We start from the raw sequence: 24,156 nt of genomic DNA on the forward strand, positions 1-24,156 counted from the left end.
CGTAAAAAATCGTCTCCGAGGGCAAAACGGTAATTTCACAAATTTAATAATTAAAAATTTTAAAATTAATAAATAAAATATTAAATAATGTAAAGTGAAATATTAATAAAATTAATTTAAAATTTTAAACTAAAAAATCGATCAATCAGGTTTTCACGCAAAATTGTTGATAAGCCAGGATATTTATTCAAGGACCCCTCCATCTGGGGGCCCAAAGAATTAAAGATATAATAAAAGGGGGTTCTCCAAAAATCAAAGTCAATCAAGTAAGACTAAATTCAACCTTAAAGTCAATCAAGTAAGACTAGAGTCAAGATGTAACACCCCGTATTTTTAACTCGTATCTCGAGGAAATCAAATAGTATTTATTTGAAGAATATTTTAGAAAGGAAATTTAGAGTCAAGTACCCGGATTATGCTATGTTCATTTTTATTGAAGATCGACTTCGCCATTAGTTTCAAAACGATCGAAATATATGCCTTAGCCTATAAACAAGTTTGAAATCAAGTTCGGGTGAAAAAGTTAACAAATCCTCGAATTTCGCATCGAGTGGGACCCATAAGGAAAATTTTGGTTAGAGGGAGAATCAGGAAAATTTGACATTTCCATTAGATTCGTAGCGAAAAATTATTCAAAATGGAATACTCGTTTGTCATTTTTCGAGTCCGGATAGTCAAGTTACGGTCGAAACTATAAATAATAAGGAAATTACAAGTATGCCCTCGCCCTTGTTATAAAAGAAAATTTATTTTCTTTTAAATCACTTTCTTTCTTCTCCAAAGCATCCAAAGCTCAGATTTTCCCAAAAACCTAGGGTTCTCCTCTCTTCTCCTCAAGATCCGTTAAGAATGAATGACCGTTGAACTTCGACGAAGAAGACAAAGTTGTCGGCTACAACGATAGCTACAACCTCACCCTCCTTGTTAACCCATTCTCATTTGTTTTCCCCATCCTCCATCAAAACCCAGCCGTGTGGTTCGAGTGAATCCTAACACATCCTCATCAAGGGTTCCATCGAGTGAAAGTTAGGCCCACCATTCATTGTAGAAGCAAATGAGTGCCGTCGTCAAAGGGGATTGCAAACCCTAGCTCACTTTACATCAAACTCAACTCAACACCAACTCCTTCACCACCAACTTTGATCCTTATACGAGTTCATTGCTTTCGGCGTCCACAAACAAGTAGGGGACTTTCAATTCCTATTGGTAACTTTAGATTTCTCAATGTGCATTTAGGGTTTTGAAACAAAATTTATTATTTGCATTTAAATCGTAAAAATTGGTGTTTGATTCCAAATTCATGGTAGAAGTAGGTGTTTTATTTATGTTTTATCGAATTTTGATAACAAAATCGTGGGTGGGTTGAATGATTCGAATAACGGAAGAAGAATCCGAAACATGGATCGAAAACTCGAAGGTTCGAGTAAGGTTCATGCTGTAGGTGGGAAAGGTCGGTGCCACCGGCACCTACCGAAGGCATTCTGTCGGTCCCACCGACAGAATGTTGCTTCTGCCACCGACGAAATCAAGAAACCGCCGAAAACTTTGTTCTGTCGACAGGACCGTCGGTCCCACCGACACCTACCGATGTGTATTCTGTCGGTTCCACCGACAGCATATTGATTCTGCCACCGACAGCATATTGATTCTGCCACCGACAGCCACCGATAGACACAGTTTTGATCAGAAAAGTGTTCTGACTCTTGTCTTGACCTCCTCACACCTTATACACTATTTCTCACCCTTCATTTCATTAAAAACATTCAAGTAAATGTCCTCTTTAATTTTTACTTTCCATTTACTTTAAGTTCTTTAATGAAATTAAGGTTTTATCCCCCATTTCGGAACAATGGGAATGGTTTTAAGATCCAAATCTCAAAGGATCGAAATCCGAATTTTGGTTTCAAGAACAAAACGTAATTTTTGACGTTTTCGACAAGTTTTCAAAATGTAATAACTTTCGCGTAACTTTGAATTAGATTACAAAAACTATATGGTGTCGAATCTCATGATCGAGACTTTCATTTCGAAAAACCCGTTTTCAATTTCGAAAACTTTGGAAAATTGAGTTTCTGACACTTAACCAAATTTTCACCAGCTTTCTCTATTTTTAACAGCCTTGGTCCCGAGCATCGCTGGGACTTTATTTTTATAAATTTTGATGGTTTTCAATGGAAAAACCAAAGGAATGACTTTGAAATATTGAAAATGGATGGGCGATGTGAAAAGATGAAAAGTGAGAATGTCGACAGAATGGGAAAAGGGAATGAACGGTAAAATGTCAGAATCACACCCTAGGGGTGATGTCTATATTTTACATTGTATGTTGTGTGTAGGTTGGTGAAAGGATATCCAGGTTATTAATGAAAGGGTTACATGTTTATTTCCGATTATGTTAGCGCGTGCGCTGAGTACTGTTGTTTATTTTAGGCCGGGTGGCCACAGTTGCATGGTAGGAACTGGATATCTATTCTCAACCCTATTCTGTTAATTTCTCTTTTGTTTTAAATGAAAAACTATATATATGCGTAACTATTTTGTGAGCTGTTAAAGGGTTTGTGAATGCCTGAAGGGATAGTGTGTCACATCATCCGGAGGGGTGCACTATCCTGGGATGTACGGTAGGGACCACCAAACTCATACGTGGTATGGGACGCGTATGAGAGTGGAGTCACAACTGGAATCCGGGTTCATTCCTTACTTATCTTTACCAGTGAACGTGTATTGTAAAGGTGGTCGTATACGAGTGGAGTGTCATTTGGGAATCACATGCACGCCTGATAGGCATAGACGAAGATGATTGGTCAGTGATCACTAACAATCTAGTAGTAGTCGAACGTTCTGACACATCGAAAAGAGACCCATTGCTTACGGTCACGTCAAACGGCCAGCCTGAGCCGGATAAATGGTCACCAATGTGGTAAGTGCAGCGACCGGCCACAAAATCAGGAACTAAAAACCAGATTTATGTTGTAACATCATGTCCTGACTGGGAACGATCCAGTCGTGAATCCCAACGCTCAAATTCCATTACTCCACCACTTGTACTATGTATCTGCTGTTATATTTCGAACTATAAACTGAAAAGCATGTTTATTATTTTAATGTTGTCAACTGTAATTGCATAAAATGGAATTTGTATAATGAGTATGGATGATAGATGTTATGTGTTACTCTTAAATTGTTTAGTTGCTCATCCCTGGCTATATGTACCAGTTAAATCGTAGTTTCTATTGTAAAACCTGCATGTTTTGAAAGAACGCAGTATGATTATTCGATCACGTTAGGGGAGGTTATTAGTAGGAATTGTTTGTGGACCTACTGGGTAACCATTGTTACTCACCCTTTCCTTCCATTTTTTTTAGTTGCAGAGCCTTCAGTTGGCGCAGCGGGTGCTGAGCTATTAGCCGAGGAACGCCTGGTCGGTTAGATCGACGACCAGAGTCCGTTGCCCGGTGAGCAACACGACTACTTCTACTAGGAGTCTGTTCATCCTAGGAAGTGTACATAGTATTTTGGGACCGAGTGCTAGGTCTATGTTAGAGTGAGAATAGACTTTGTAATCCTGTATAACTTTATACCTTTTTGCGCAACTCTGATCTTGCTTATTTTGTTGTTCATAAAATCTATTGTCTTTCGTTCATTAGTCATTGTGGATTCGTTGTTTTATACAGGATTGTTTGGTATTGTTTATCAGGTTTGAGTTCCGTGAAACGCTAACATAAACAGAGGAGACCATGCCGAAATTTCGAGGCGCCACCTAGTGCCTCGAGGCAGTATTGGGATTTGTGTTAGCGTTTGGCGGGGCGCTACACAAGATATTAAAAGCCAACCAAGAAAGTCTAAAGTCAAAGTATTAAAGTCAATCTCATAAGACTAAAGTCAAAACCCTAAATCAAAATCCTAGTCTAAACTAATCAAGTCAATCTCATAAGATTAAAGTCAAAACCCTAAATCAAAACCTTAATTTAAACTAATCAAGTCAATCTCATAAGACTAAAGTCAAAACCCTAAATTAAAATCTTAAAGACTAAGTCCATCTCATAAGACCAAAGTCAAAACCCTAATTAAAACTCTAAAAAAAATCATAATCAAACCCTAATGCTTCTAAAAAACTTTATAAATAGGAGCCTCCACACCCTATTTTCGTATCAAAGAAAAAATCCTAGAAAAAGCAAGTGAAGAAGCTTCCACAACCTTCCCAAAATCCTAATTTTGAAGCTCCAACTCCTTACCTAACACCCATACTTCGATTTTAGCCTGAAAAACACCTAGAAACCTTTCAAAAACACTCCAAAAATCCATAACAAATTCAAAATGTCCAGATCCAAGAAGGAGATACCTTGCCTCGGAGATCAGAAATTAGATCCGGAGACAGAACGAAGCAAGGAGTACGGTACAAGGAGCAGTTTCACCAGATCTGAAGGAATAAAACCTTTGCGCATCGAATGTAACATTTTTGTTATTTTTTTATCTAGGTTTCGTCATTAGCAATGTAGTCTTATTTGGGATAAGTAGAGACCGGTATTGGCCTGGCGGGGTTGGTGCCTAACACCTTCCAACCCCGTAATATGATCCCCGGATTCAGTTTTTCTGTAGTAGATTAGTTTTTTTTATCCATTTAGAGTTAGTATTTGATTCCTACACCATAATAACTAGGTGGCGACTCCCAAACCTCAAGGTCAAAAGCGGATCCGCGCACCCTGCGGATCGAGGGCGCTTTCACAAACTTCGTACCATGTCTAGTCCTAAAGGGGATTGAATAGTATATAAAAGTTTCTTTTGATATATCTAATTTTAACTTAGATTGATAATGTAACTATTTATTCTAAGTCATTCACTTATCCTCATTTTGCACTTATGTCTCTAAAATGCATTTAATGAAAATACATTTAGAATTTAAACGTTCATTTCGTCGTGTCATTCAATGGTCAATTCATATAAGATTTACCTATTCGACATTTAGGCATCTTATATGACACTCAAAGCATTCAAGTATATGTTGCAGAATCATAAAACATGCACGAGACATAAGACTATAATGGTTCGACAATGTGCCTACATCCATTCTCATGGCAAGTCTCTACTTTGCAATGCAATAGTTGTTCACTTAGAATCTAAACATTTATGGCATATCTGTAGACACCCTATTTTTGCACCCGCTTAATTAATCAACTCGTCAACCCGATCGCAACGATTCCCAATGATGGATGTTTATTCCAATGCTTTATTTTGTTACTAGATATGTTTCAGAAATCCGGATGAGGTATCTCGAACTGATAAAACTGTAGAAACCACTCTACGCTAGGAAAATACGACCCCAGAAACATAGAAATCATCATCTTGTAGACCAAAAAGAAGCTTTATGATAAAAATCACTAACAAATGATCAAATTACCAAAATACCCATAATCTTAAAACATCCCTAGATCCTATGTTACGCTTAGAAAAACTTATTCAAACACATAAAATAACAAATCGAAACCAAATAAATCATTTCGCCAATTTTCACAGAATTTGACAAAATTACAAAAATGCTCCTCATAAAGTTCACGACCATTTCACACAAAAAATTTCATAAATGATACAAACCAATATTTCCATTGAATTCCTTATGAAAAATCAATTCTAAAACATCAAAAATCGACTTAAAACGCGAAAAGTCCTCTCCGAGGGCAAAACGATAATTTCACAATTTTTATAATTAAAATTTTTGAAATTAATAAATAAAGCATTAAATAATTAAAGTGAAACATTAATAAAATTAATTTAAAATTTTAAACCAAAAAAATCGATCAATCAGGCTCTCAGGCAAAATTGTTGAGGGTTGCCAAGATATTTATTCAAGAACCCCTCCATTTGGGGGTCCAAAGAATTAAAGACATAACAAAGGGGGGTTCTCTAAAAAATTAAAGTCAATCAAGCAAGACTAAAGTTAAGGTATTAAAGTCAATCAAGTAAGACTAAAGTCAAAATATTAAAGTCAATCAAATAAGACCAAAAGTCAAAACCCTAATAGAGTTCTAATTAAATAATAACTTTATTTAATAGAATTCTAACTAAAATATAACTCAACCTAAAATAATTCTAATTAAAATACAACTCTACCTAAAACAATTCTAACTAAAATAGAACTCTAACTAAAATAATTATAATTAAACACTAACTATATCTAAACAAACCCTTAAAAAAATCTATAAATAGGGGTCCTCACACCTTATTTTGGTATCAAATCATAAACCTTAAGAGAAGTAGGTCAAAAAGCCTTCCTAACCTCCCATAAACCCTAATTTTGAAGTCCAATTCCTTACCTAACACCCATACTTCGATTTTAGCTTGAAAAACACTTAGAAGCCCTTCAAAAACACCCCAAAATCCATAACAAATTCGAAGAATCCAGATCCAAGAAAGAGATGCCTTGCCTCGGAGATCAGAAATCAAATCCGAAGATAGAACGAAGCAAAGAATACGGTACAAGAAGTGATTTTATCAGATGTGAGAGAATAGAATATTTGCGTATCGAAGGTAAAATTTTTTTTTTATCTAGATTTTTTGTTAGCAATGTAATCTTATTTGGGATAAGTAGAGATCGGCATTGGCCGGGCGGGATTGATGCCTAACACCTTTCAACCCTGTAATGTGATCCCCGGATTCAGTTTTTATTTAATAGATTAGTTTTTTTTTATCCATTTAGATTCAGTATCTGGTTCCTAGACTGTAATAACTAGGTGGCGACTCCAAACCTCAAAGGTCAAAAGCGGATCCACGCACTCCTCAGATCGAGAGTGCTTTCAATATCATACATAGCATAATATTCATTCATAGCATGCATTCATCTAAGTGTAAATTAATAGAGGCATTTTCACAAATATGAGACAAGCATTTTATAGTAGTTTGGCAACGCACCTACATCCACTCCCAAGGTTCCTACCTAAGAATTTGGTTTTCATTACCAAAAATGTTAATGGTTCATCTCGAATCGTACAAAGAATTTTATACCTAGGCTAAATTCTAAAACCTTAAGATCGAGAAAAATACATCTTCTCAAAAAAATTTGAGTTTTATATCTCGAAAACTCACGAACCTCTACTCTTGTCAAGAATTATCGATTCGAACAAGAACTTGGTTTTTTGGGACTGAACCAAGTAACAACATACAAATATTTTTGAAAATAAAATCAAAATCAAGTGCTCACTCAATACAAAATATTTTCCAATCAAGATCTTGAGTTTCTTTGTTCTTTGAGCTTCACTCATTTCTTCAACTTGTGCTCCTTATTTCAAGTGATGTACCAATGTGTGAAAGGTGATGAAGATGAATACAGGATGCCTCGACTGATGGATTTACCACTTTGATGTTTGATGTCTTCATGTCATTAATTTCATTCTTTCCATCTTTACCTTTTGCTCCTTGCTCTTTGAGTCTTCCAATTTGTGTGCAAGGAAGGGTTTGATGATGGGAATGTGATCAAATGAGATGTCTAGGAAGGTTGAAAAGGAATTCACCTAGGTTAGAGTCTCATGGAGGTTGTTTATATTGAGGGTGTGTTCAACCAAGGCAAAATCCTCCAGTAGTGTAAAGAAAGCTCTCTAAGTGTAAAGAGTGGAGAGCTCAAGTTCTATAGGGTTTGATCAAACCCACAAATGAACTCACGAGATAAGTTCTAAAGGTTCTTGAAACACAAAAATTACCTACCGATGGCGTTAGGTGTTCCAACGATCATATTTTCAAGTTTTTGGATCATTGGAGTACTCACCCGGCGCTGGGTGACAAACAGATGCCCTTGGTGTAAAATGCCCCTTTCTTTCAAGGCACCTAGTGAACAACTTGACGGTCCCAAGTAAATTATCAAAATGCCCTTTTAGGTCATTTTAAGTATATTGTACTTTCGAAAGCTCCGATTCGCAAATTGTTCAGTGATTTTGTAAATATATTAAATATAAGGTCCACAAAATTTCACCAAGGGCTGGGCCATGGTCTAAGTGGGTAAAATTATCAAAATACCCTTTTAACCATTTCAGGTCAATTTGAGCTCTCAGGATGTCCAGTGATTAAAAGATTCAAGGATTTAGCATATCTTACCCATATAAGATCTCCAAACACTCGCCAAGGGTGGGTGATGGTCTAAAGGTGGTCAAATTATCAAAATACCCTTTATGATCATTTAGAGCTCCTAAAAGCTCTGATGAATTATTGGGTCGAGGTATTTACCAATATGAATCGACCTAACAATCATTTATGTGTTGGGGAATGTTCTAAGTGGTCTCATTACCTTTTAGGTTTTATGCATTCATACTATGAGCATTTTGTCGATGTGCTTGAGGTTGAGCGGCTTTACCAAGATCTTCATATGTCTTTACTATAAACCGGTTTGACACACAACTTAAGTCTTGAGATTGACAAAATACGAAACTAACCAAATATTCTCAAATAAACAAATTTCTTTAAATCTCAAAAATTGTTGAAAGGATAACGGTATTTTTGCTTCAAAACTCATTTTAGAATAATGTTGAAAATTTGACCTCATTTCGCACTTTGCTTACATGGAGGTGATTACGAATCATAGATGCTTCATCTCCATATGAGTGAAATGCATCTATGGTTCTGTGAGCACCTCCACGTCAGAAAAGTAAGAAATGAAATCAATTTAAGATCACTCCAGCACGTTTCTTTTCTGTATCCAAAAAATTCCTCTTCTTACTAATAACGGATTAGAAATAGGATACATTGTATTTATTAACATACTTTTTTTCTTGATGACGAGTGTCCTAACCGTAAGCCTGGTTAGTAGGGACAAGGCATTTATTAACAGACTATTCTCAAAAGAGTAAGGGTGTATTTGATGAGCGAAAGTTGAACATGAGAGTTAGCAACTCTCGCAAGTTGCTAAAGATTGTGTTTGGAAAGCTCAACTCACGAGAATTGTCAACTCACCAACTCAGTAGCTTCCTAAAATTGAATCATTTCAACTTTCACGTTAAGAGGTGAAAGTTGACAACTCAAGCTCTCATCCCCCTTTTTTTATAATTTTATTTATTGTTATGATGATGTGAAAATAAAATAAATAATAATAAATTAAAAACTAATAATAATAATAATAATAATAATAATAATAATAATAAAACTTATATTACTATTTTTATTATATTAATGTGAGAACAAAATATAATAATAAAATAATTAATAAAAATAAAAATAAATAAGAATTTATTTTCAACCTTTTTTAAGAAATTGGATTTAGAAAAAAAAAAAAAAAGTTTCCTCATGTCTCCTAATGTGGTTGGAGCTCCATATACTCCAAGGTGAATTCTTGTAAGCAACCAAGCACAAAAGTTATAATTAACATTTATTGTCAACTTTTCAAAAGTTGAACTTCAGAGAGTTGAACACTTGAATGTCCAACTCTCATGGTGAACTCTCACTTATTAAACAGATCCTAAGTAGTTTTTGTGAATATTATCCAGATTTGTATGGATGGTACATCCATGTAGCATATGGATGTAGAGCACGAAATTCTAAGGATTTTAAAATAAAAAGACACTTTTTCACTATTAATCATGATTTTGAAACTCCTTAGATAGTGAGATGACTCACCTGAGTCATCTTGGTTCACAAATTATGGTTTTGAAAAGGAAAATGCTGGAATTACACAAACGGAGACACAAAGGTGACACAAATGATGTGGCGCGCACATAACCATAGATGCTTTTTACTCGTATCTCACAGAAAAACATCTACAGTAATGTACACGACACCATGTCATTGTCACCCTGTGTCTCCCTTTGTGTCACCCCAACACAACTCTTTTGAAAATCCATAGATGATTTGCCCAAGTAATCTCGGTGTCATGTTGAGTGAGATGATTTGCCCAAGTAATCTCGGTGTCATTTGTGAACGAGACAGAAACGCCATAGCTGGGAGTTGCCATTTTCTTGGAGTATTTTCCCTACTTCCTCTGTTTCTTTTTTGTTTACAAATCTGTAAGTAAATAATCCTGTCTTGTTCAAGATAACAAGCTGAATCGTCCAAGTCATCTGGGCATCGTTCACGAACGATGCAAGAATCCAGAATTTAAAACCATGTCATTGATCACATTTTAAATTTCAGAATTCGGTAGCCATCCATTTTCGAAGCCATTGAATTGATTTAAGAAAAGGACTTTTACTTTCGATTTGGGGGGGTAGGCCTAATTATTTTGCATTTTGCATGAAATTCAAAATATTACTATCTTATGTTTCAACAAGAAAGAAATATTTTTTTTACAGTTGAATCATTGAAGTTTCCACAGTAACTGAATAATTTATATTTATTGCAAAAGTATAATAAGAAAAAGAAAAAGAAGAGAAACTAGAAAATGTGATTAATATATGATTTTTTACAAGCAGAAAATCCATGTGAGGTTCTTAGGAAGAACCAAGGTCCAACCAATTTTGACTTAAATGGACCACAAGCACTTCACATTTCTAGTAAAAAGTTTTCGGTCTCAACATAAAATTTTTAATAGGAAGAAAAGAAACCTAAGATAAAGGAAAATGATTGCCAATCATTAAGAAGGGAATGCTGGGCTTCTGAGAAAATGCCAAGGACCAGATCCTGTCCCTATCCTGCAAGCATGGAATTTGTGAGCAGACAATGATTGAAACCTGAATTCATGATATAGGCACTTTTTTTGGTTTGTCGATCAATGGTCCACTACATTTGTTCTATGCTAACTGAGTTCTTCAAAAAAATTCCCCACTTTTATTGGCACGGCACACTAGGAAATGGGCGCCAAGTAAGCAAAGGGGCAGCGATGCATCATATGACATAAAGGTGGTGGTTCCCTGGCTTGTGAGGCACCCTTTTCCTGATGCATTGTGCCATCAAAAGTTTTCTCATCTTCTTCCTCTTTGAGTTCATTTAGTGAGTAGAAGATAAACTGATGTTTAACTACCTTAAGGAAGATGCCAACAAAAAATAAACTTCAGTACGAGTACTGCTCCATCGGGAATTTTTCGTAATTTCATTGATATTATCTAAAACCCTAGTTACGTTTTCAAGGGGGTTTATATTTCTCTTCATTCGGTGAAAGGGTGTAATCTGTCTGTAATAAAGAATCAGTGTGAATCCGTGGACATACCTCAATTTTGAGGGAACCACGTAAAATCAGTGTTACTATATGTCATTTCAACTTCATTTATTTTCTTTCTTTATTGTTCTTGGATTAATTTCTCTACACTTGTTTTAAGTGACCTTACCTCCAAAAGCCAGCAAACATGCGGAGACTCATATAAATGGTGAGAGCTACCCAGATTCCAATAAAACCATGACTGCTTGAGAAAATAACCAAGCACAAGATACTCATGATGGCCACCAAAACCTGAAGAACAATGAAGCTTCATTAGTAAAACAGTTTAAGAAATAGACAAAAAGGGAAAGAGGAGGACTACTATTCTTTTTTAAGGCTAGTCAACTTGCCATGGAGTAGGCAGAATATGCAAAATCAGATGCCCCAAAGTTGACACCATCAAAAACAAAAGCCAAGGAGTTGATTGGTTGAGTAGCTGCTACAAACTGATGAACCAAGGAAACAATTTTAGTAGAAGAATTACTTTGAATGAAATAAACAAAAATTGTTCATCTCCGTTTTTTTGGGACAAGAAGATATACTTATGAGGTGCAGAACATTCACGTCCTTTGTGAATAATACTGACCCAAATGTCAAACCAATTCCAAGAAGAAACGAAAGTACCAAACCAAGAACCAAACCCAGCTGCATAATTATCCATTCACACAATATTTAGAAGAAATTATAACAATCAAGGGAATAAATGTGAGATTTTTCTATTCAAATGTGAAGTACCTGCAATACCCGGGATGCCGTGGCTGTTGCCTTCTCATGATCCTTTTCAGCGAATGCGCTTGCCAGTATTGCCTGAAACAGTTCGAAATCATTTAATTTTTCTAAAAACGTTTGAAGCGAAGACATTCTCCGGATGCAGGTTTTTTGTGAGAGGGCTATCCATGTCCTAAATGTGCTGTATGAAAGGTATAAAATTTCGATATCTATGTCTATTTTGGTCATCCTGGAAATGGAAATATTTCGTAAAAATATGCCGACCAGTGTGGAAAACAATACAATTGTCAAGGAAATGATATAAATATTATGCAATGACAGAAATTTTCATTAAAAGTGTGGGAAAGAAAAAAATCAAACATGGAAACACACTCATAAGTCTTAAACTACGATAAACAAACAATATGAATAGTGGAAAAGAAGATTGGTAGTGTTTCACTACACGTTGGCATAAGTATCTAAGAGTCCGGCATCCAAAACAACTATATTCTTCATGGAAATGAGAATGATAATGTCACAATAATATTTAGTATGTAAATCGCTTCATTAAATGAACATACTATTTTGTACTACATTCTTACATTATTATAATCTGAAATAAATACATTATCATACATATTTATTTTTTTTATCTTTTAAATACATATAAATAAGTTTCTAATATATGTAATTAATTAAAATATGGATGATAGTATGTGCACATTTACATGAATATTTCGATCGAAATTTACAATTTATCAAAATATTTTCACTGAAATATTGCATTTTTATACCTAGAGTTTGATAATTTCGATTGAAATTCAATATTCATCAAAATATTTCACGAAAGGAATTGTGATTTCCATCAAAATATATACATAGAAAATGTCGGTTAAATTTTGTCTCTAACCTTGTGGAAATAGTAATATTTTGGCACTTTTCGTGGAAATATGTCGAAATTTAATACTATGGCTATAAGTGAAAGACCACAACATATATATATATATATACTATTTATTGTGGTTCCAGCTATATTTATCCAATGAATTTCATTTTCTGTATTATTCCAGGCCATTCACTGTTCCTTAGGCATCTTAATTAAAAATCACTTTTTGAAACTATCATCAAGGCATATTGAAATTTCAAAACAAATTTCCTTTCAAATATACCTGAATATATGAGAGAAGAAATGTTACTACCTACTCATGCTCGTCCCATTCAGAATAAAACATTTAGTCCAGCAACAGCTAAACCATCTGCAAGAAGAGATGTTGTCAACCAAATCTGCAAGCAGATTTGAAATGCAGCCATGGAAGTTGATCCCTGACGTGCAGCCATCGATGCTGCTAAGGTCACACAGAATGTAACGGCTATTACTCGCACCAGCAGTAGAGAACCTGAGATAAGTTGCAAAAACAGAGGCATGGGGCAAATGGGAATCAAAATGTCAACAAAAATTGTAAATTAAGATTCTTTACAAAGATATCAGATTGGAAACGCTGCATTATATTTGTGCGGGGTTCTAAAGTCTGCATCTCAACACTTATGTTACCCTATGCCACATCAGTTAGGAATCCCAAAGTTTATCAATGACATTTTCCATAAACTTTCCTAGCTTCTAGAACTGTTTGCAGTAACGTAACCATCTTTCTCAAGTTTCTGAGGACTTGTGAAGAACAATGGTTCTTTTGGTGTTGATGCGAACATGTTCAGCTCAACAGTTTACAGTTCCTTCTCTGTAGATGATGAAAAATGATCATCGCATGAACAACATGCAAGTTCTTAGACATCGCATTTCAAAACTAGAAAAGGAGATAAAAAAGCTGGCCAACAAAGAGCATATAACCCTAGGAGCTGAAAGTTCTGTTTCTATTGTTAGGTTGGCTAATTGGTACTTGGAACGATCAGAGCCCATGGAGGTCGATGAATGTTTTGGAAGAATTATGCACAAGTAGATTTTTTAGAAGAGATTCAAGATTTGCAAACCGAGGAAATTTTGTTGTAAATGCATAGCTTTTTTTGTGTGTGTTTGCATTTGCATGAGGGGCAAAATTAGCGATGTTAACTTCCAGCACTCAAATCTTTATTTGAGTAGCTGGATACCATAGAAGGATTTAAGTTTTGAATCCTTTATCTAGGTTTCCATTATCCTTATTAATTCTCCCTTATACATTAGAGTGCATTTAGAAAGATAATAAGGTCAGATGTGGTGCAACATTTTGGAACCATTTAATAATGTAGATGGATCGAAAAGCATCCTTGTCAAGGCTATGCCCCCTACTTCACATCCAAAAGGGTAATTGGATTATCTTGTTATGAGCCAAAAAATATGAGCATGTTATGCAATACAGATTGTTGGCTGAAAATCTTGGTTGGTAAGCCCTAGGTTCTCACAACTGTATGGGGTAAATACTCTCATGAAGACTCTCAGACTTTTCAGCGTTGTTGGCTTGAAAATTTTTGGTTCAACATATTGGATAATGTTACAGGTATAAAGCTTTTGTGCCACCTTCTATTATCTAACTTCCTGAGAACTTCATAAGTTTTTATAAGCATATTTCAAGCTCAAAAATTTAATCTCTCTTACAGATTTAATTTCCCTATTTTCTGGAGTAGTACTCATTTAAAAAAGAATCGTTTATAATCACATTGATTGTCACCCAAATAAAAGTAAATGTATAACAATGTCAACTACTACTGAATTTTTCCTCGAAGTGGAAAACCATAGTCAAAACCTCAACATAAGGTAAATAGTTAATGGTAGGACATTTTACTGATTGAGGAATTAAATACCCTACCATTTTTAAGAAATCGACTAAATTGCAGATCATTGATACTCGGAGGTAAGAGTTCAATTTTTTTCATTAATCTCCATAACAGTATTACTGAAATTAGGTACCTGTAAAAGACCAAAAGTTATGTGAGGGACGCTGGTGCTAGATGCCTGAAAATATTAAGATTTCTTACGCATGTAATATCTGTAACCATATAAAATATATTAGAAAAACTGTAAAACAGAAAGCAATAATAACACAAATCAGGTTTAACTTACTGAGAAATTACATGTGCAATGGCTGCACCACTCACACCCCAACCGAAAACGAACATAAATTTTTGGTCTAAAATGATATTTGTTATATCCCCTGCCACTAAATTAAATCGAATAAATAATATACGAGAGTTAGATGCATTTTAAATTGTATAACACAAAATCGTAAGGGTTTATGTTTCATAGAGAAGAATGTTGGGGCAAGCAAGAAATAATATGCTCGTAGAATAAATGTAGCAGAGATGAGGATGCTCAGATGGAAGATTTGAAAGACTAGTACCTTGAAACAAAATCAGAAATGAGGACATATAGGAAAATAAGTAGCACAATAGAAAAAAAAATTCAAATAAACTAAGACAATTTGGACCTGTTCAATGAAGACCAATCATGAAATAAATGAGGAGTGCTTCGTGTAGGTTAAAGGTCGAAATGAAGGCCAAAACAGGATTCATGTGATAACCCCAAATAGTTGGCTGAGGCTTTCTTGATTTGACTGATTGATTGATCAAATACATATATATATAGGGTGACATTTGGAGGCCCTAAAGAGAGCCAAACATTTTTTCAATGTATGGGTTAGAAGTTTTGGAATGGGCTGACTTTTAGTGAGGATGATCTCTATGATGAGGAGATCATTCTCACCAAAAATCAGTCCATTCTGAAACTTCTAACACCATCAAAAATGGATTACAAAAATCAGACAGTCCACAATCTTCAACTTGTAAACTAGGTTTAGAAGTTTCGGAATCAGTCCATTCTGAAACTTCTAACACCATCAAAATTGGTTTACAAAAATCGGACAGTCCACAATTCTTCAACTTGTAAACTAGGTTTAGAAGTTTCAAAATTAGCTGATTTTTGGTGAGGATGATCTCTAACCCATACATTGAAAAAAAGTTTCGCACACTGTTTGGCTCTCTCTAGGGCCTCCGAACGCTTCCCATATATATATATATGGGGACGGTTCAGCAGCCCTAAAGTTTGCCAAGTTTGGTGCCAAACATTTTTCAAAATATGGGTTAGAAGCTTTGGAATGAGCTGATTTTTTGTGAGGATGATCTCTATGGTGAGGAGATCATCCTCACAAAAAATCAGCCTATTCCAAAACTTCTAACCCCATCAAAAGTGATTTACAAAAATTGGACGGTCCACGATTCTTCAACTTGTAAACTAGGGTTAGAAGTTTCAAAATGAGCTGATTTTTTGTGAGGATGATCTCTTCACCGTAGAGATCATCCTCATAAAAAATCAGCCTATTCCAACACTTCTAACCCCATCAAAAGTGATTTACAAAAAATGTTTGGCACAAAACTTGGCAAACTTTAGGGCTGCCGAACCGCTCCCTATATATATATATTTGATAACATAGGGTATCCCACATCTCTTATGAGATATGGACTAATCCCTATCATTGCACGCCCCGACCCCACAGAAGTTTCCCGACATGCGATTGATAAAATATATTACACATAACTCAAGAAAATAGTTTTCTACTATCCAATCACATGGGATTTTGAACCACAATATTTTCAGGATCCATAAGTGAAAAAAATGTAGGGTCAGATGGTGCTATATTGACCTCCATGGCTATGGTATAAAAAAGATGAATAAAAAATAGCAAAAACACAACAAAGTTTTCTGACCTCTCCTTACCAGTAGCATATAAAGGAGTCTTTGTGTCCTTAAAACCTCGAAATATTCCTTGTGCAGCCACAGAGAGAAGAATTGCAGGAGCACCAAGCGATCTCAATGTCAAGTACTGCCGTGCTGGGGTTAGCATCGAGGAATCCTATTTAAACAAAAATGTCCTGCTGTTACTTATGATGTAACGAAAATAAGTATACACATGCAACGCAAAGAAATAGAATACTTTCACTTCCAAATTTATCAGATCATGCCAGTAATGTATCTATGCCTTCACATATGCAAATATAAGGAATCAAAATGCACTCCATTCCAAAGTCAAAAAAGAGGTTTGTAACTAAAGTGATAGTAAGTCATCATCTGAGAGCTGAACTCGTGCTGACCCCAAATTTGGATAACGATTTGATGATTATCTAAGAGTTGAACTAGCTCCAAAAATCCAACTTCCCGGGAATATATATATATATATATATATATATATATATATAATGCTGAAGAAAGAAGGATCAAAACATCATAATTGGTAGACCATATCATGTATGTACCTGAATTATGTAAAAAATAACTAGCTTTCCTTATGTCATAATTTGTACTTAGAATTTTTGAAAAATAAATTTGAATTAGAATTAGAATTCCTTTCTCTTTCAAATTTGCATATTCCTTTCTTTTTGTAGACATGGAAATCTTTAAGCGGTTCTGCTATAACTTATGAAAAGAAGAATAAGATAAGGGGGACGATCCTAAAAAAGTATGCTAAGTGAACGCCCATAAGAGATCTCTCTTAAAAGCCGCCTTAGCTCAAGCACCTGTACGGACGGAGGACGACATAGAAACTACGACTCGCTCTGCTCTCTCAAACGAGTGGGTCTACGACTTATCTCTGGTTAAGCATATTTCTTAAACCCGCCAGCCAATCCTGACCTGAACCAATTTGTGTAAAAGCAAATTCTTTCTTAAGGAATTTGTTTCTATGATCTAACCGTGTTCCAAACAATGCTTTCAGACAAGGCCCTCAGCTAACCAACTAGCCACCATCTTGAGGTATAAGCCTCAAGGCATAATATGTAAGCATCACAACACAATAAATTCGTACTTGAATTATCTCTTTTGCTGGTTATCTCACCCAGCATCTTTAATATTTTTTCTTCTGCTTAGCCAAAAAAAACCTGTACTTGAATTAGAATGCCATTCTAATTCAAATTTGCATTATCTGGACCTGAACCAATTTGTATAAAAGCAACTTCTTTATTAAGGAATTTGTTTCTCTGACCCAACCTTGTTCCAAGCAATATTTTCAGACACAAAGGGATAAGGTGAGGCCCTCAGCTAGCCAACACCATGAGGCATAAGGTGTAAGCATCACAACAACAAAGCCTTATTCCAGAAATTTGGAGTCGGCTAACCGATTCTTGTTCCTCCATTCAACTCTATCCAAAGCCAAGTATTTTGTTATTGAGAGCATGGTTAAAATATTGGAATGTATCGTTGATATGTACCGGTATGACCAAGGTCAATACAAATCATTTAATGTATCGGCCAATACCCTATCAGTTTTTTCATTAACCGAAACATTCAATCAATACGATATTTTAGACCATGATTGAGAGTGAGTTCATAACTATTTTAACTATCACCATCCATGTTCTTTGGGTCTTCCTCCCACTCTTATATAACAATTGCTTGTTTAGGATTTGTAAGATAGCCTGTACATAGGTTCCTACTATTTCTAGACACCCTCAATAATTGACTTTCCTAGCCTTAGATCACAAAGTTCATACGTCAACCAATCCCTAGTTAATTGGATTTCAGCTACCAACACTGATCAAACAAACTTGTCCAAGCTAACCTGGTTGATTGGACCTAGGCTCCCAGGGTCCAACCGACAAATAATGCACCAAACCAAACCCCCAATTCTCACGTAAAAGTAGTCCTAATTGTTGGCAAAACCTTAAATGGCCTAGATTCGAGCCACAATTTTTCTAAACTTCAACAAATGTCCAAATTACACTAAACACATCAAAACCATCCATAACCCATCCAATGGTCTAGATTTAAGATCATTTTCTTCAAAAATACAAGTTAAGAGTCCAGATCCTCCAAAACAGATCATGGCTTTGAATGAATCAAAAAATCCTTTCAATGGTCAAGAGATCTAAGACAAAAATACAATATCTACTCAAGAAATAGCCTAGATTATTACAAGATATATTTGATAGACTTCAAATAAACCAAACTGCTTTTAGTGGCGCACATATGAAACCTACCCAATATAGGAACCAATCAATGGCCCAGATCTACCAAGAACCTAGTGAATGACCCTCAAAAATCTATAAATATCCCTCCCCATTAGCCTAGATCGGCCAAGCCAATACCCTCTGGAAGAAGCATGTAGACCCAATGAAAGATGCTTTTTAGAATCAAACCCTGTATCCCTTATGTTACATAGAACAACCAACAACCAAATTGTCCAGGCCATTCCCCTAGTCAGACAAACAAACCTAGCACCCTGATGTTTTGTAGCTCCCCAAATTCAAACCTTGTCATTCTAGCTTTCTCAAATCAACCCTAAACTCTACTGTTCTAGTTTTCTGATCCAACCCAAAACCCTGAAAACTTCCCCAAAAGTAAACAAGTGTTTTGAAAAACTCTGCATGGAGAAGGGATTCCTGCTGTTAAAGCGAGGAGATCACTTTTCACTTCTGAGGTACCACGCATCACTCAGTCCCATCTATTGACCTCGGGAGGTTCCAGGTAGACCAAACATTTTCCTTCATACTTTTGTTTTTCATTAAAATTTTAGTTAGGATTTTGCATTATTAATCTGGAATGGTAAATAGGCTCCAGTCAGTAATGCTTTAGTGCCCTGCACCATCTAACTAGCCTGGGGAAGGGGCTATCAACCAGACATGGTGAGCCCAAGAAACACAAAGATGTCCCATGAAATTAGTAACCAAATCTTCTGTTAACATTTCTTGTAAACTGAGGGTGTCCAATCAACCCAGAACTCATGAGCCTATTAGATAAAAATAGTACTACAAAAGTATTGGAGAAACTCATAGAGGCAGTACAAGGAAAGAAGTTGAATCATTTCCTATTGGAATAAAATAAATCCCAGATCCTAATTGAAATGCTAAGATCCTCTTACATAGAAGATAAACAAAGCCCACACTAAATCGAACAATCCATGTTCTGGGACCAAGGAAATTTTTTAAGTGTTATTCTCATGACCATACAAACACACTATACATGCAAGATCCACCCATGTAAGTAGCACACCTCATATAATCATATGATCAATGGAAAATGACTGTTCAGGCCACAAATTCCTAAAACTCCTCCCATGTACTTGAGACTCAGAAAATTTGTATATCCATGTTCGTGTAAAATACTGCTATTATAGCATTTCTATTTAAAATTCATAAGGAAAAAAAAAATCATTTTGGACATCCTAGTTAGGAAGCAAAGAGAAGAAATAACTAAAAGCCTCTTTAGTATAACTAATAAAGGCACTTACAGATTTCACACCTATTAATTCCAAGATAGGTTTTGCTCCCAAAATGAGAAACATGGCTTGGAGAAGGCCAAGCACTCCACCAATAATCAATGCTGACGATGCAGATGGAATATGTCTTTTCTCATGATCATGCTTGAACATCTTGGATTGTCCTCCAATTCCGGATGGAAACTTCTGAACGGTCCTATCCAAATCTGATTGAGATTTATGGGAGAAAATTTGTATGAGAATTTAACTCAATTATTTCAGTAATTGGACTAATACATGCATCCGTTTGACAGAACAGCATAGCTAATATTAACATACCAACTTCAGTAATCAACTCTTTCATCTCGCTGTTTTTAGGAAAAGCTTTTTCCAGGTTATCGCTTTGTTGATCTTCAATGTTCACTCTACCGACAGTATCTTCCTCCGCAACAAAAGAAGTTGTGATACTGACTAGAGGAAATATGGCAATCCTTGATACTTGATTAAACACAGCAATAGCAACTCCTACGGCAGCAAGCTCCACTGGACCTATAATAGGAAACATATATCACAATATATAAAGTACTTTTTAGAACATTTAGCTCGGTGATCAATATTTTTATTCAAAAGAAGCTATAGATCCACATCGACCCTTCAGTGGAGGATGATCGTAGCTTCCCTTGCCTGTCAAAGCCATTTGTGAGCCAAAAGTCCCATCAAAGGCTTATTTCTTCATTTGGTCTACGGCCATTGATAAGATTCTCAGCATGGACAATATAATGTTAACTGGGGTACCATTTGTCAATTTTTATTTTTTTTTAGTGTAAGTCAAGTGGAGAATCGACTGATCACATTTTAATTCATTGCCCTTTTGCAAGGGTAGTCTGGGCCCATTTTCTCTCTCTTTATAATTCATTGGTGTTTTCCGTTCTCAATCTCAGCTCTATTTCAATGTTGGAACCTTAAAACAAACTCCTTCAATAAAAAAAAATCCTTTTGTCCATAACCCCTTCTGCTATTTGTTGGGGTATTTGGGTGGAGCAAAATTGTAGGATCTTTGATGGAAAGGAACATCCCCTGCACGAGGTTCTCATGTTAATTTTTTGATCAATCTTCTCCTAGAGTAGGATTTTTGTAGAATTTAGGGGAGTCTTTTTTGAGGACTTTTTGTTCAGATGGGATTTATTTAGTGATTTATGAGAGTCGTGTAGTTGTGTAGTTGTTTGTTTTGCTTTTGCATAATACACTTTCTTTGTATAGCCAGATGGTCATCTTGCCCTCCTTTTTTCTTCATTAATAAATTTTCACTTATTGAAAAAAAAAAATAGATCACGAACAGACAATAGCATGTTCACGTCGACAGTTTCAATTTGGAGAGCAAGTCAAGATCATGATCTCGTCATTGATTTTTTTTTCATGTTTCCTGCAATTGAAGACATGGGTTGCAAAGAGAACCGAGTATCTATATATTGCTATAAGGAAGAAAGCAGAAATTGAGATGGTATTTTATATTTCAATGTTTATTTTCTTTGGAAAAAAAAAAAAAGCACCTAGCCCACACCATAGAGGACTGTTGTGTTCTTGGAGACCTTTTTCTTTCTACACAACATAAGCATGGGAGATTATAGTCTTATATATCCTTCTTGTATTGGTTCATACATCCTCATCCTGTTAGGATACTCCCCTTAATATAATTGTACATAAACAGAGAAGTAATTTAATTCCAATATTAAGCAAAACAGCAGTAAGAAAATAAGAGCAGACTCAATGTGTATCTTCTCCTTAGATAAGCATGGATTCTAGGGAGGGGAGGATTCTCAACCTAACTAGCATCATGTTCAGCATTCGATTTCAGATATACAAAGAGAGTGACTAACCTATACGCCCAATGAATGCTGTGTCAATTAGAGAAGCAATGGGATCGGCTGTTAAAGCCAGTGCTGCAGGAAATGCAATACGTGCTATCTCCAAGCCCAGCTCATCCTTCTTGAAAACATGCCTGGCCATAACAAGCAGTAAAATATATATAAGTAAAAAAAACTGAAAAATGAAGCAAACTCAAAGAAATTTGAAACAAACAGCAGGGATATAAATCTTCTATGCCTTGTTCCTTCCAAGGGTGTCAATGGGTACCAAGGTACACAAATACCAAATGTACCCAGAACTGATTAGTTGGTCTTGGGTCCATCTTTGTGGACCTAATGATTTTCCAGTTCAGCTATGGGTTGCCCATCTTAGGAACGCAATAAGAATCAGGTACCCGGCAGGAATGGAGTATCCAAAAGTAAATGTACTTTAGCTAAAATTAGAATCTAAAGAGAATTGAGGAATCTTTATTTTTATTTATTTTTACTTTCTCTTTACATAACGTCTCCAATCCTTCTCAATTTCAACTACAAATAAAGACTCCATATCCAAATATTTTAAAGTTTTATTCTTAAAAGTTTGATTAGCTTGAAGAACCCATTGTTTATGTCAACTATCAAGTGAGGAATTACAGATTAAGGTTTTTTTTCTCATTCAAAAACAATTGTCTATCATATCGGGTACCTGCATATCAGATATTTGTAGGGTTGGTTTTGGTGCCAATTATACCACAAACCGAAACCGAAACCGAAACCGAAACCGAAATCGAAATCAATAAGAACTGGGACCGATGTTTTATTTAGGTTTTCCCTGTCGACATCCCTACTTTAGCCTATTTTGTGTCAGATACATGAATCCGATGAGATGAAGATTCAAGACGATATCAAGTAGCATTTCAAGACCAATTTTCTGTCACAACATAAGTAATTTTACATTAGGAAAACAGTTTGTACTCAGTGTTAAAGCCCATGGTCCTGACTCATCCCTGAGTACCAAGAGTACCAAGGCGATGTGGGTCTATGTTAACACTCCCCCTCAACACCAAGGCTGGAGACACTCGGCTCGCCCCCTCAACGCAGGGCTGGAGATACTAACCCACTCTGGTACCATGTTAAAGCCCATGGACCTAACTCATCCTTGAAAACCGGCATACAAGTAGAGGGTTGCCCCTGCACATCCCAAGAGTACCCAGGCGATATGGAATTATGCCAACACTCAGGTTTCTACTATTAAATATATTCAAAAGCCATATGGAACAACTCATTATCATGGAAAAAAAAAAATTGTGTTCCATGGAACCAAAGAAAATTGCACCTTGCATCCTTGAAGAAAACATGATACGGAATCTTCCTCTTCTTTCCTAACAGATTCATATCATCTACCTCATCCATAGTTGAATTGATTGAATCACCTCTATCTCTATGTGAACATTACAACTTTGTGGTTTATTGTCCAATCAAGCTCCATACCCTGCCAAAATTTAACCATAATTTAGCTATAATCAATCAATCAATCAATCAACAAAAACAAAGAATTCCCAGAACCAGGCTTAGATTCATTTTCTTCAGTTGGTTGATATGCTGCAATCCAACTTTCAGGTCATGGGTTCAAGTCCAACTTACCCATAAAAATAAACATAGGAAAGAAATATGCCCAGAACAAGGTTCAACAACCACTAGAACAAAAATCAATAAAAGGGCAAATATGATCAAATTTCTCAAAAAAACAAGAAAAAAAAATAGCGTAGAATTGCAAGAAATGAGTATAAAATCAACCAGACAGTAATCCTGGTATGCTTAAAAATGAAATTACAATTAGTTCAAAATTAGCAAACCTTTGTCAGCTTAGGAAACCCACAAGTCCATTAGAAAGATTAGTCATGAGCGTCTAATTCATGGTCCAGATAATAAAACCCAAAAGGTCTCTCCGCTTCCTTGAATCCAAGAAACTAAAGACCAAAGCAGGAATGTTGAGAGATAGAGGGAGAGGGAGAGGGAGAGGGAAGGGCTTGAATGTTTGATAAGCCCCTCCTGAGTTGTGTTGGTTTGATCGTTGAATGTTTGATATGCCCGTCCCTGTTGGGTTCCTTTGTTCATCTCCAGATGACACTTAAATACAAAAAAATAATAATAATAATGATTTTCCAATTAAAAGTTTCACTCGGTCAATACTCGGCTGACGTGGTACGGACATCGAATGTAGATGGTTTTACTCGAGATACACAACTGCACAACTTTTATGGGAATGTGCAGTTATACATTCCTATGAAAAAATCTAGAGTAATGCTGGGGTGACACAGGC

At 35.7% G+C, this 24,156-nt stretch overlaps 1 protein-coding gene across 1 annotated transcript; it reads right to left on the reverse strand.

Moving 5' to 3' along the window:
- Positions 1-10,338: 10,338 nt before the first annotated feature.
- Positions 10,339-23,952, reverse strand: LOC147400374 (protein DETOXIFICATION 42-like). The gene is made up of 14 exons (XM_086446043.1): positions 23,690-23,952; positions 23,170-23,325; positions 21,867-21,988; positions 20,329-20,538; positions 20,023-20,216; positions 16,518-16,653; positions 14,868-14,964; positions 14,614-14,714; positions 13,046-13,212; positions 11,843-11,914; positions 11,641-11,752; positions 11,458-11,558; positions 11,238-11,359; positions 10,339-10,604 (listed from the first exon to the last, which is right to left on the reverse strand). Exons 2-14 carry the CDS (start codon positions 23,244-23,246, stop codon positions 10,547-10,549), a joined length of 1,569 nt encoding a protein of 522 aa, XP_086302169.1. The 5' UTR covers positions 23,247-23,325; positions 23,690-23,952; the 3' UTR covers positions 10,339-10,546.
- Positions 23,953-24,156: the final 204 nt, after the last annotated feature.

The sequence above is a fragment of the Akebia trifoliata genome, chromosome 6 (genome assembly GCF_017979445.1).
Source record: "Akebia trifoliata isolate Shusen 1 chromosome 6, ASM1797944v1, whole genome shotgun sequence".
NCBI classification, from domain to species: Eukaryota; Viridiplantae; Streptophyta; class Magnoliopsida; order Ranunculales; family Lardizabalaceae; genus Akebia; species Akebia trifoliata.